Source organism: Bactrocera dorsalis, chromosome 3 (assembly GCF_023373825.1).
Source record: "Bactrocera dorsalis isolate Fly_Bdor chromosome 3, ASM2337382v1, whole genome shotgun sequence".
Taxonomy (NCBI): domain Eukaryota; kingdom Metazoa; phylum Arthropoda; class Insecta; order Diptera; family Tephritidae; genus Bactrocera; species Bactrocera dorsalis.
The window spans coordinates 77,392,180-77,404,972 of NC_064305.1; the positions used below are offsets into that span (position 1 = coordinate 77,392,180).

General features: G+C 41.3%; 4 protein-coding genes across 12 annotated transcripts in view; 1 reads left to right on the top strand and 3 right to left on the bottom strand.

Moving 5' to 3' along the window:
* LOC105229162 (ATPase inhibitor, mitochondrial) overlaps positions 1-11,534 on the bottom strand; it is a 576,424-nt gene extending 564,890 nt beyond the window's left edge. Inside the window, exons 1-3 of one of the 2 annotated variants that reach the window (XR_007422400.1) lie at positions 11,333-11,534; positions 11,111-11,249; positions 10,787-11,041 (exon numbers count right to left, since the gene is read on the bottom strand). Coding sequence is in view for 1 of the 2 variants with exons in the window: in XM_011209265.3 (XP_011207567.2) it covers positions 10,958-11,041; positions 11,111-11,249; positions 11,333-11,379 (270 nt within the window). In the remaining variant the exon portion in view is untranslated. Of the gene's footprint in view, positions 1-10,723; positions 11,042-11,110; positions 11,250-11,332 lie in introns of those variants that run through there. The other variant, XM_011209265.3, reaches the window with a different exon arrangement.
* The window catches only part of LOC105229157 (ATPase inhibitor A, mitochondrial), a 443,346-nt gene that overhangs the window by 567 nt on the left and 429,986 nt on the right, over positions 1-12,793 (bottom strand). For 6 of the 7 annotated variants that reach the window (XM_049453484.1, XM_049453488.1, XM_049453487.1 and 3 more), the window contains exons 2-3: positions 842-907; positions 176-320 (exon numbers count right to left, since the gene is read on the bottom strand). In XM_049453484.1, coding sequence (XP_049309441.1) covers positions 176-320; positions 842-891 — 195 coding nt within the window. In that variant the 5' untranslated portion in view covers positions 892-907. Of the gene's footprint in view, positions 1-175; positions 321-841; positions 908-1,065; positions 1,135-12,793 lie in introns of those variants that run through there. The other variant, XM_011209258.4, reaches the window with a different exon arrangement.
* On the top strand, positions 1,391-8,480 carry LOC105229158 (protein virilizer). 2 transcript variants are annotated; one of them, XM_011209259.4, is made up of 7 exons: positions 1,391-1,634; positions 1,717-2,402; positions 2,472-4,093; positions 4,579-5,895; positions 6,350-7,049; positions 7,115-8,155; positions 8,207-8,480. In XM_011209259.4, exons 1-7 carry the CDS (start codon positions 1,569-1,571, stop codon positions 8,391-8,393), a joined length of 5,619 nt encoding a protein of 1,872 aa, XP_011207561.2. In that variant the 5' UTR covers positions 1,391-1,568; the 3' UTR covers positions 8,394-8,480. The 2 variants fall into 2 exon arrangements, with proteins under 2 accessions (XP_011207561.2, XP_011207562.2); XM_011209260.4 differs by having other exon boundaries at positions 1,393-1,634; positions 8,219-8,480.
* LOC105229163 (probable 5-formyltetrahydrofolate cyclo-ligase) lies at positions 8,421-9,569 on the bottom strand. The gene is made up of 3 exons (XM_049453479.1): positions 9,185-9,569; positions 8,862-9,117; positions 8,421-8,778 (listed from the first exon to the last, which is right to left on the bottom strand). The coding sequence occupies exons 1-3, from the start codon at positions 9,302-9,304 to the stop codon at positions 8,549-8,551; spliced, it is 606 nt and encodes a 201-aa protein (XP_049309436.1). The 5' UTR covers positions 9,305-9,569; the 3' UTR covers positions 8,421-8,548.

The following is a 12,793-nucleotide window of genomic DNA, read 5'->3' on the forward strand; positions in this document are numbered from 1 at the left end:
ATTTATGCTTTTTTCATATGTATATAGTACACAACGTGCATATGTGATCGGCGACACGTAAATTTAGACATGTCGTCGACGCGCGGTCAGCTGTGTTTTAGTAAAACAAATAGACGAGCCTCTTCTTGGCCTAAATAAATCATAGGTGACACACAACAAAACAATATATATTTACCTTCTTGTAGAAGTATTCTTCTTCACGCGCCGCTTCCATTTTGCCGAAAGCACCACCAGCTTCGCGAATCGAACCACCGCCACCGCCCCCTTTGCCAGCACCGCTACCCAAATCGCCAAGTTGGCTATTGCTCATCTTGGCTAATCTGCAATGATCAAAGAAAACATTTATATTTAGCTGTTTGTATACACAGTAAATGTGTACAGGTACATTCTAATAAGCAGCAGAGGTAAAAAGCAAAAAAATAACATAACGTCACCTTCAGACATAACCAAAATTTAAATTTGGTTTTCAAACGAGTAGTTCCCATTTTATACGATTTTTTCATTTCCATTCTTTTACAAATGTTATGAAAGGTGATCTTAAATAACATTACATTTCAGGTGAATATATACTACTAGTTATATATATGCTACCTTGATAAAAGAGCCCTAATAAATATGGTTTACTGATTGGCTGATATTACATAACACAAACGAATTTTTTAGAATTTCGCCGAAAGTAATAATTTTTATCGCAAAGAAAAACAAATAGATATTTTTCTTATCACATTTTCTTCCAATTTCTTGGTGCTAAAGTGCTGCGCTTTTGTAGTACACGAAAAAACTTAAATTACATATGCCGGCTGTAGTTTTTTAATGCCTCACGAAGGCAGAGAATACTTACTGCATTCCACTGGGGTAAAGGCGCGCTGCGCTACGACGTACTACGAACATTTTGTTTTTGTTTTTTCTGTAAAAAAAAAAAAAAATATGTATATATAGAACAAATTCAATATTTAAAATCTGTTACTGTAAACAGTTAATGTTATAGTTAAAATACCCTGAACTTATAAAAATTTCTTTCTTTATAATAATTTATTACTCAGCAAAATCTTTCACAATTCTTACCACTTGTCACTTTTGCAGTTAAAAAATTAATGTCAAATTCTTGCCCACCGGAGTTAATGGAAACTGGGGGCTGGAATGCTGGATATTCCAGGCCAACTCTTTTTGTTGCTTTCACGTCAGATGTCGCGCATTGAATTAACAGCTGACAACGCGCTAATTTACTGTAATTCTAAGAACATTTAAAATATTATTTATTTATTATACAAATTTAACCGTTCATAAAAATATATTTTGACTGTACAAAAGTCTTGATAATCATTATATTGTAAACGTTGTTTTAAAGAAATAAATTCCGAGCAATAGAACAATGGCAATACTACAACGTATTTGGGAAGAAGAAGCAGCATTACGAGTTGTCAAATTTTCGCAGAAAGCCAAGTTTGGCTAATGCTTTTGGAAAATAATAATTTTTTCCTCTTTTGTTAATATTTTCTTCATTTTATTTTGTGTAAAACCATCAACAACAAATTGAACAAATTAGTAAACAAGCACTTTAGTGTAAAATGGTGGAAACTGACGATGCATCTGAGCTTCTTTTCTTCGACACTTTTTCGCACGAAGTGGACACGGTAAGCAAGCAAGCAAGCGCTTTTAATGAAATGCATTTTCCTCACAATATATTTCACTGTATTTGAACATCCATTACTTTAGGACATCAACCTCGATCTTGTGCAATTCCCTAAGCCAGTATATATTACACAAGTACGTATAATACCATTGGGAGCACGCGTACAAGCCGATTTCCCCGGTGGTGTGCGCCTTGGGGCCACAAATCCCTCCAAATTTGATATTGAATTTTTCGTGAATGACTTGGGCATGCCGGGTGCCTCGACATTTGAAAATTTAGGTCAATTGAAATATAATCAAAACGATTGCATTCACTTAGAATGTACCCAAGAGAAAATACCAACAGATGGTTTAGTCTTACGTGGCTGGTATAGTACGATTACTTTGGCTGTATATGGTATATTAACAAATTCGATGAATGAACCAATTGCCAGTCCACCACCGCCACCTTGTGAACCAGCTGGCCCCGAAGAGTTATGCAATTTAAGTGGTAGTGGAGAAACTCGTGAACCCAGCATACCGGAGGAGACAAGCAAAGATGAATGGAAAGAACCCCTACCGAGTGAAGTACCAGCACACAAGACGAATCTTAGTGATTTTGAGCGTGATGAATTAGAATATGGCGTTGGGCGTAGCGGTGCCGGCGAACATTATCAACATTCGGGAGACGAACGCGAGCGTGGTATACGCAAGACTTCACATTCCTCAGAACGTTCATTGCCGTCACGTAATCGCACACATTCGGATAGCAATGAAAGGGACTACGTGCGGTGAGTTGTGATTTGTTTCTAATTTAATTTTATAATCTATTCAAAATATATATAATTTTTTTTCTATAGTTCACGCGGTGAACGCGAACGTGAAAAAGTATCGCGAGACTGGTCACGTAGCCCAGAATATACACGCCATTCGCGTCGCAAACGTTCTGAGCGTTCACGTTCCGATGCCGAGGAGTCACACAAGTGGCCACCACGCACTCCACCTGCCTCGATTGACTCACCCACACGTCCACGTTCGCCCGATAACATGGAGTACTCAGAGGATGATGTACATTATAAACTGAAAACGCGGAGTTATATGCGTTCCGATGAATCACTGACGAATGGCGCAGCCGATACGCAACCTTTGGACGATGACGAAACACCCGGTACGCCCGGCGAACAATACGAGCCTATACTCAGTGATGATGAGATTATAGGTGATGACGATTCCAATACTGCAATTGATCAAGTTATGGGCGATGATTTCGAAGCTGAATTGCTGGCTGCCGCCAACGCAGCTTTGCCGGCCATACAAGAGTTTGATCCGTTCACAATGCCCATTAGACGTTATGATAGTGATTTGCAAGCGCTTTACCACAAGGAAGTAGACACACTATTCATTATAATGGAAAAGTTTGATGTACAAACGAAATGTATGAGCGTAGACGCTTTCAATGACCCAACAACCACAATAGAAGAGCGGGAGAATTTTGTGTATTTAAGCGAACAGCTTATCAATCACTTGTCTTACATTTGGCAAAACTTCAAACGACGCAACTTTGTGCTGAAAAAGTTCTTCTCGAACGATGCAAAGTATTTGCTGAAATCTTTTAACATTTTAAAAATTGCTTTAGAATTCGAATCGGCTTGCCTGCAACAGCAGCCGGCTTTCAAGATACGTCACATAAAAATAGGCGCACGCCTTACTGAACTCTTTGCATCGGCGCCGGTGTTTTTAGAGTATTTGCTGCAAACGCAAAACTTTGACCCCTTCGTCGCGCTCTACAAGCTGTACCAAGAGAAATATATGGCAGTATCGATCAAGTTAATGTTGCTCAAAGCCATCTATGCTTTGCTAGGCACTAAGGAAGGCATACGGCACTTCCTAGTTGGTGGCAACCTAAGCGGCTATCAATTGCTCTTCGATACGCTAAAAGAATCGCGCCTCACACGCACCAAATTCGCTTTACAGGCGATCGTCAAGAAGCTGCACTTGTACGAGGCGCTCGAATGTGTGCGTGAAAATTGTAGTAAACTCTTCGTGCTTACCAATTACACACCAGCCGCGCCGGCGGAACAATATGTCGCCATCGAACGTGCGATTGAACAAATTATGGACGCCTTGACGCACAATTCATTATCTTACCAGCAACCGAAACGTTTTCTACCCGCTTCCAAGAAATTCGAAATCACAGTTGATACAGCAGCGCAGCGCAGTTTTGCCAACGACTTGCAGGCCTACTTCGTGCTGCATACATTGGGCGAATCGCTGCTGCTATTGTTGGTCAATGCCAATGCGTTGCCGGCGACGCTGTTGTTGCGTGTGTTGGATTTGTTGCAGGCAATGCTGCAGACACATGTTGGCGTAGATTATTTTGTGGACGATTGCTTTGAAACTACGCGACTGTTAGTAGCGGTGCTACTGGGTATTGATGAAGTGCCCGAAGATGTGACGCCCACCGAGCAGGAAGACTTTGAAAGTAAGTAGTGCAGATAGATTAATTATTTTTATTATTACATTTTTTTTATTAATTTTTGTTTTATTACCAATTTTTAAAATTATAATTTTATTTTTTTTATTTTTACATTGTTTATTTTATTTTTTTCATTTTAATTATTTATTTTCAATTTTATTTATATTTTTTTTTTCAATTTTATTTATATATATTTTTTTAATTTTATTTTTATTTTGTTTTTTATTTATTTAATTTTTTTTATTTCTTTTATTTTCCATTTGTTTATTTTATTTCGTTTTTATTTTATTTTTTATTTTGTTTCTTATTTTATCTTTACGTATTTTTTTTAATATTTTTTTATTTTTATATATTTTTAATTTTTATATATTTTTTTATATTTTTATTTTTTTTTATTTTTATATTTTTTTTTTATTTTTATATTCTTTTTTATTTTTATATTTTTTTATCTGTTGTATATTAATTGTTTACTGTTACTTCTGCAATTTTAGTGAAAGTGAGTGAGGAACCCACACAACCGAAGCTGGAAACTAATGCTCTTGATGCCGCCGACAAACAGACCGTTAACGACAGCCCTTCTGCAACAACCACTGATGCAAAGCCAAAAACCAAAGACACAGAGGAGCCCGCAGTGCAGTCGGAGAACGTTTCATCATCCAAAGAGTCTACACCAGCGCGCAATGAAGTGTCTACACAGCCGTTGCGCAGACCTTTGCTTCATCGTCTACAACAAATCGGCGTAGAGCTGGCTTACAAAGTGCAAACACGCTATCATTTGGATGCCGTTCTGTATTTAACACGCGCTGAGCAGTACGATATTATAAAACTAGCGACACATTTGCATGCGCTCTACTCGCAGACGTGTCAGTCACCCGGACGTCAGCACACCGTTGAAGTGATTGGTTTGAATAACAACATGCAGTTCTTTATGGACCTTATACAGAAGGAGCAACGCTTACAAGCCCAGCGTCAACTTGCCTCACCGGGCACCAAATATAAGAGTCCAGTGCTGAGCTATGCGGTGGATATGGTGGATTGTTGTGTGCGTCATTGCGAGCAGCTGGACTATCTGATTGAACATGGTCAGAACATATTCGAATTGGCGAAGAATCATGAAACTTTCGAGCCCTCAGTATCGGCTGTGCTGCAGGAGCTCTTTGTGTTCCTGAAACCTTCGGAAGCGATACAAATCTTCGCTTATGACAATATAACGCCACTAGTAGACGTTATTACGCGTTCCATGGAGTACATAACCACTTTTCCGGGTGACCTGATTATGGGTTTGCGCATTTTGCGCCATTTGGCAATCGGTTCGAATAGCAAAGCATTCCGCAGCTCACAAACCGAGGAGCTGAAACATCGTTTTGCCACGCTGCAGTTCTACGCCGCCGATGGCGTACAAACAATTATGCAAATCTTAGAGAAATTGTGCTCGTACTTCGAGCAACCGGGCTTGCATACGCCAGCACTGATGACGTTGCAAGGTCTTCATTGTTGTCAGATAATACTGCCCGCTTTGCAGGTGCTACGCGCCATGCTTTCGTTTGCAATACAGTGTCGCGATGCGGAATTCAAGGATCTAACCGCCATCGATCACCTGATGAAGGCATATTTCCTCTTGCACTATTTCCCTGCCGGCAGCCAAGCGGCACAGGCAATCGCTGAGGCCAAACAAGAAATCATACAAATCTTCCTGACTTATACACAGCCAAATGAACAGGATGAGGAGTCGCTGCACAAGTCATTGTGGACGCAAATGATTCGAGAAATATTGAAGAACATCGATGGACCCTCCACCTTCCTACCAGGTGCGTAATATACATATTTGTACACTGTACGGGGTATACTAGGTTTGCTACGAAGTTTTGTAATACCGAGACGGAACTGTTGGAGACCAAGCAAGACCGAGCTGAGTCCGCTTGGTCTTATGTTTGAATATATGCGAGAGAGACTAGCTCTCAGTTTATGAGTTATGGTTGTGAAATTTTGTATACACTGTTCTCTTCCCAAGTAGCTGCTCATTTGTCGGAACCGCCGATATCGGACTACTATAGCCTATAGCTGCTCATATAATCTGACTGATTCGAGACAAGTCTCTGCACGGAAACTTTATACTAAATAAGCTATCTTCCCGGCATTCGGAACAGATTTTTGTTCAAAGCAGTCCAAAGCATATTATTCAGATCAGACTACTATAGCATATAGCTGTCATGTAAACTGACCGATCAAAATCAAAATAAAAATCTTTTTTTATATTTACAGGGTTGCATGTGCTCGCCGAGTTATTACCACTGCCGTTGCCTATGCCGCTGCCCGCCGACGTGCACGTACCCGAAACGCAAAGTCAACGTTTGATCACCGAACGCAAACTGTGGTCTGCTCATTTGCATCCGCTCAGCGCCCAAGTCGCCAAACTGATTGAGACTATTGCACCCACCACTTTTCCGCCTTTGGTGGATCTCATGACAAAAGTGTGTCTACAACTCGCCGACTTGGCGCCCAACATGACACTGCTCATCTCAAAAACACTTAGTGATTTGCTCTGTGCGGAATGGCAGTCAGCCTCGGGCACACCGACTGCGCAATTGGCACGCTTGTTGAATTTCTTTGCGCGCCTAACCTCATTCGCGGCGTTGAAAATTTCCTCCATCTCTATACTCAACGGCAAGCTGTGGGAACTCTTTCAGTCGGTGCTCTGCTATACGGGCACTGCCTCGGAGGTGGTACACCGCGCCCAATTGGCCATACACAACATTTTGAAGAGCTTCCTAGATCCAAGCATTTCTTTTGTGTCGCCGAAATCAACAGCATTGCCAGAGTTGAATTTGGCCGCGGCATTGCCGGCCAAGGAGCTGATACCGCGCATAATTGAGGCTACATTGACGAACCTTTTCAACAGTGATGCGCAGCAGCAGGTGTGTGAGTCGGCGCTGAACAACTTGAATTTGCTAACGGAATTGGAGTGAGTTTGCACTTATTTTTATATTTTTTGTTATTTTCAACTAATAATTTTCATACGACCCTCAGCATCACGATGCACCACTTGACGCAGCAACTGAAGCAAAGTCGCGCCGACTTCCAACAGTGGCTTGAAAAATTCCTTAACATTGCTGATGGTGTTGAAGTGCGTCTCGCCTCCATTGAATTGCTCATAAACTTACTACATTCACTTACGCACATTGCTGACCATTTACAACAACAAAAAACATTACCCATACGCACCCTGAAGTTGACCACAGCGGAGCTACACCACCTACTTGGCTACCAGAAGAATGCCACACCCACACTAATGCAACGTTTGAGCGACGCGTACGCGAAAAGCAAAGATAAAACGCCAACACAAATAAAACCAGAAGATGATAGCACTTCTGCCAGCAAGCTACTTGCTGAAATCACCACCGAGTTGGACTCAATCGATGTCAGCGCAAGCGCAGAGTGTGAAGACGACAACGCCGCCACTAGCGCGCATGCCATCGAGCCGACGCTGCCACAAAGCGAGGGCATAGTCATGCAGTTCGCGGCGCGCCCGATTTTCGTTGAAGTCGACGCGGCGGCAGATGAGCCACAACTGCTGGCGCGCTATTGGTTGCAGGTGGACTGCATAGATTTGGACGATAGTAAATATGAGCGCGTCGCTTGCGATCTCACCGAATTGGCTGCGGAGTGCTTAGCGCCCGAAACGAATCTCACAAGCGATTGTAAGCGCGTGTTGCATTTGTCCGCATCGCCGCAATCGAATCGGGAGCGCACACCCACAGCGCCGTGCTTCCGCACGCGTCGTGTCGAAGTGGAGCCGAGCACGGGACGACCGGAGAAGAAAATCTACATAACACCCGTACGCGGACGTGGTTTTGCGCGCGCGCCACCCTCACGCGGCGATCTCTTCCGCTCACGCCCGCCCAACACATCGCGTCCACCCTCCTTGCATGTTGATGATTTCCTTGCATTGGAGACTTGCGGCGCGCAGCCGACCGGTCCGACGGGCTACAACAAAATACCGCCCATGATGCGTGGCTCACGCGTCGGTCGCAATCGCGGCACACGCATATCGACGGCAGCAGCGTTTCGGTGAGTAAAACTATAAGCGACGCGAAAAATAGAAAACCATTTAAATATTAGTTCACTTTACAGCAAATCCAAGGTGATGCGCACCGCATCGCCGTCAACCTGGGCCGAAGGCGGCTCACCGCATTATCGCAGCGCCACCACCGAACCGCACTTTGGCGATACACATTACTCGAACAGTTCGCACTTCAGTGGGCGCTCACGCGGTCGTGGCGGACGTCCACGTCCCTATCTCCGTTAGTGTTTAAGCACATGCGTTGGCAAATAATTTAAGTTGAATGACTCCTTTTTTATTAAAAAACAAAAAATACATACATACATAACTAAATTGCGTCTTTAAAACCAATCAGTATATACAATATACAAAACATGCAGCAGTTCTACACCAACACACACTTATGCCGTGACCACAGTCGTCAGCCGCACATCGTGTGGTTCCAGCGGCAAAGTGCCCTCCTCAACGATTTGTTCGCGGAATGCCAGCGCCATCAGTATTGGCTTCTTCTCAGGATAAGTATCGAAATGCCGCTTTAGGAAACCATCGTAATAACCCATGCCATGACCCATGCGTCCGCCGCTTAGCGTAAACGCCACACCGGGCATCAGGAATAAATCAATGCCGCGTCCTGCATAGAGGTAAATGCCACAACACACATTAAAAGATAGTAGAAATCTCGTAAAAATTCTAACTTTCAATAATTATACTCACCATTTGTCAAGGCGCTCTCACGTCCGTCTTTTATGCTTGGCTGTTTAATGTGCCATTTGGTTAGCGGCAACGACTCATAGTCGGCCCAGTCTTTAACGCGCACCATTTCCATCACTCGGCCATTGTAGGTGGGCACAAAAACATTCTTCTGTTGATTGAAGAGCTCACGCAGCAGCGCCAATGTGTCCACTTCGCTGCCAGTGCTGAGGTAGATGCTCACATCCTTTGCCTGACGAAATGCCTCGGATGCGATTACCTGCAAGACATTAAAAATTTGGTATTACTCAATATGATATACATTTGTAATCGCTTTACTCATTTACCTTTTCATAAATTGCCTTCGACTGCTCCACTATAGACTCGGCGCTAATCGCCGGTATGACTTCGGTCTTCATACGCTGCCGCAAGACTTTCTTCAAAGGATTTCCAATTGCACTAGTCATATTTCTAATTAAGTACTTTAATATAAAAAAATAATTTAATAATTATTTGTAATCCTGTTGGTTGTCTTGCGCGCTCTCTCTACTCTGCCTTGTTTAGAATTGTACTGTCACTAAAATTCAAAATTTGCCCGATTTGATGATATTTTATAAGTCTTATCTGCTTGTTTTCAAACTAATACCGCCTTTCTTATCTCCTACTTGTGCATCCACTTTGCTGTCCGGGTTATCACTACAAATTTTGAGCAGTTTACAGCAGTTTTTTTTTGTTTTGTTTTTGCACAGGCCTTATGTTTGTGGTCTATAAGCACATATTTGTTCTATATTTGTGGTGTTTTGATTGTAAATTATTGAAGTTCTCTTCAACAAGCCGTCGTAAAAACCTTTTTCCGCCGGTTCCAAAATGAAGAAAACTATTTCCCTTAGAGCAGTTTAAATTTGCTATTGGCAAATATACTAGAAAATCATATACCTTGTTAATCCCTACCTCCGATGAGTGCGCTCTACATAAGCAAGCAACGAGCAAAACAAAAAGTAGTAAACAGAATTGATAAGAGTTTAGTTTTCCGCTTTCAATGGTGGGCCAAAACAATTTAGACCCAGAAAGCATTTTATATAGAACAAAAATTGTTCTATTTTAGATTTTTTATGAATTAAACTTGACATGAAAAGCCTTATATTCTTTTTAAGCCATTTGGTTTTCCTTCAACCAAACATCCAGTTAACTTATAATATAATGATAAGGTTAGATTGAGAGGTCAATCCTAACAATGATCTCACTTGGAACTTTGTCTTGCAAAGGCTAGGCAATAGAGAAGAAACTGGCGAGATGTTTCCACCTCATCCTCCTCCATATAACTTTGACCAATTGCGCTAGACAATAATTTTTGTCTTACCACATGATTACCTATTGGACAATTTGCAGTAAGAACTAAAATTGTGGTAATTTTGCTAAAGGCTAGATCTCTCATTGGTCCAGGACTAGAATGCAAGATAACAATGGAGATCCAACTCATCTTCATTCTGATATGAACGGGGCAACGGCGGTGCCTCTTGCTAGCTCACCGGCTTTACAGTTATCAGCGATTTCCGGTGTGACGGAAAGCTCCTTACAGAAAACTACTCCTCCTAGCTTTAACTCATCCATGAAAAAGCTCACAATACCGTAGCGTTCATTACTTTGACTAAACACTTATATTGTTCTATGTAGATATAAGTATGTATACATGTACGTATGTATGTGATATTATTCGTTATTTACAACAAACACGTACAATTAAATGAATTTCTTATCTTCTTTAACATTTAATATTATTTTGCAATAATTAAGCAACGTGTGATATTGGCACATGATAGTGGCGATGTGTGTTATGATTATCGATATCGATTATTTATGACACTTTGGAAAATAATAACAAACAATTAGGAAGTATGAATAAATAATTTTTTTCAATTTGTGTATATATTAGGGTAAACAAATATAACTAACAAAATACCATATTGAACTATTTGGTATTATAAGTAAAAACAGCGCTTTCAACTACATAATTCGTATATGCACATTTGCGTACAAAATATTGGGGGCACAAACACCAATTGGCGTTGTTCCAAATTGTTTATAAAATCATTTATTTTTCGGCTCTTTGCAGCATTTCACTATTTCGCCGGTTGTGCGTTGGCATTTGTACTTTTAGGTGCGTCGTCGCTTTTGGTTTTCAGATTCTTCAGCTGTTCCTTTTGCTAATGTTTGTGAAAGTGAAAACAAAAATATAAAAATATACTAATTTAGGTAGTGAAATAGCCACGCACCTGTTTGTAGAAGAATTCCTCCTCGCGTGCTGCCTCCATTTTGCCGAAAGAGCCGCCTGCCTCGCGTATGGAACCACCACCGCCGCCACCCTTGCCTGCACCGCTACCCAATTCACCGACTTGCGACATTTTGCGACAACTAAATTCGTAAATGTAATTTAAGCTTATCCGCTGCTACTAGCTATATTATATAATCTGTGAAGAAGCTGGGAACTGACTTACTGTTGTTTCAACGCTTGTACTACAGCGATTGAGCGTCGTGCTAGCATTTCTGCGCTTTTTATTTCACTGCTCAAACCGTATTTCACAAATATGTGTTTTTATTATTGTCACTAATTTGTTTAAAAATAGTTTTGTACACTAATAACAAGTTGTTTTCGTTTTTAAATGTCTCCTCGCGTTTGCCTGTTTACCACAAGTGCCTGATGATGAATGATGAATATTCGATGAAATTTGTGCAAGGCACCAGCTGTTTTTAATTTTGGCCGCGCCTAAATGTATGTTTGTTGGCATGAGAGTGAAAACTCATACAATTGTGGAGGAAATGCACTTGATAATTGTATACCTAGTGAAAATGTAAAATTTTTCATTCTATTACGAGCCAGAACTCTCGGATAACGCTGAAATACCGTTTTTCATACAAAAATAAGACACAACATTAATATAGATAATGATTGTACAATATTCGAAAAAAAAAATAAACACGTAATTTTATTGCTGTTGTTGTTGCAGCGGTAATGTAGGCAATTTCGCAACGTTCCATTGTCTGCAGTCTCTTATCCTAGACTTTGGTTGATTTTTCGTTGTTGCAGGATTTTCCAAAACTTGAGGGGGTTCGCCTAGTAAATTTTACTCGCCTACAAACGAATGTTGCTAGTTACCTCTGGGATATTTGCTCTAAGACCAGAAGTTGTGAGCTGCTTCAATAGCAGTCCAAAACTTTCCTCAGTTGCGTGAGCTTCTACACATGACCCTATCACTCTCTGCTCCCCTTACGTTTGCAGTAATTCGAACATAGAGTTATTTTGGACTTGAAGTCGTCTCGCCCACGAGGTATAGTTCAACCTCTGCTTGGCAAAGTCCACAATTTCAAACCAGTGCCTTTCTCTTTCTATCCTCCCCACTTTTCGAAGTCTTCCTAGTAGTATTGGCATTATCGAAAAAACGAAAAACGTCTTAAACTATCGACGCCCGAAACCGAAACGAATGTATGGGACTCGATTTCTTTCGCATTGCCACCACGGGCACGCTTGCAGAAGTCCAAACGCTGAAGCCAATTTTCGAGCATAAATTGGCCGATACTGCTTTCACGAAACTTTCCGTTCGATATTCGTACGAAGTTCATCAATCATCGCTGGCTTGTTGGCATAGACCATAGACCTGGCTTAGCCCCCCAGGAAATAGTCTAACGGCGTCAAATCGCTGAAGATGATTTTTCAATGAAAATCCATTGTTGCTCAGCTCAATTCACGAACATATGAAGATTCTGGTGGTCAAGCATCTTCAGTTTTTGCATCAATTTGACCTCGTATGGATGTAAGCCAAGATCTTTTCGCAAAATTCGCTACAACGATGCCACAGAGATACCCAACGCTTGAGAACGACGTGAGAGAGACTGATTTGGGTCTTCCTAAATTGATGCGCCAGCATCTTTCTCTATTTTTTATCTCACTGGTACGGGAT

Bases quoted from the DNA above. Each gene is read 5' to 3' on its own strand.
- LOC105229158 (XM_011209259.4), top strand. From the start codon at position 1,569: ATGGTGGAAACTGACGATGCATCTGAGCTTCTTTTCTTCGACACTTTT. The intron at 2,403-2,471 runs GTGAGTTGTGAT...TTTTTTCTATAG, and splicing joins AATGAAAGGGACTACGTGCG to TTCACGCGGTGAACGCGAAC. The intron at 8,156-8,206 runs GTGAGTAAAACT...TTTAAATATTAG, and splicing joins TCGACGGCAGCAGCGTTTCG to TTCACTTTACAGCAAATCCA.
- LOC105229163 (XM_049453479.1), bottom strand. From the start codon at position 9,304: ATGACTAGTGCAATTGGAAATCCTTTGAAGAAAGTCTTGCGGCAGCGT. The intron at 9,118-9,184 runs GTAAATGAGTAA...AATGTCTTGCAG, and splicing joins CGAAGGCAATTTATGAAAAG to GTAATCGCATCCGAGGCATT. The intron at 8,779-8,861 runs GTGAGTATAATT...ACCTCTATGCAG, and splicing joins TGAGAGCGCCTTGACAAATG to GACGCGGCATTGATTTATTC.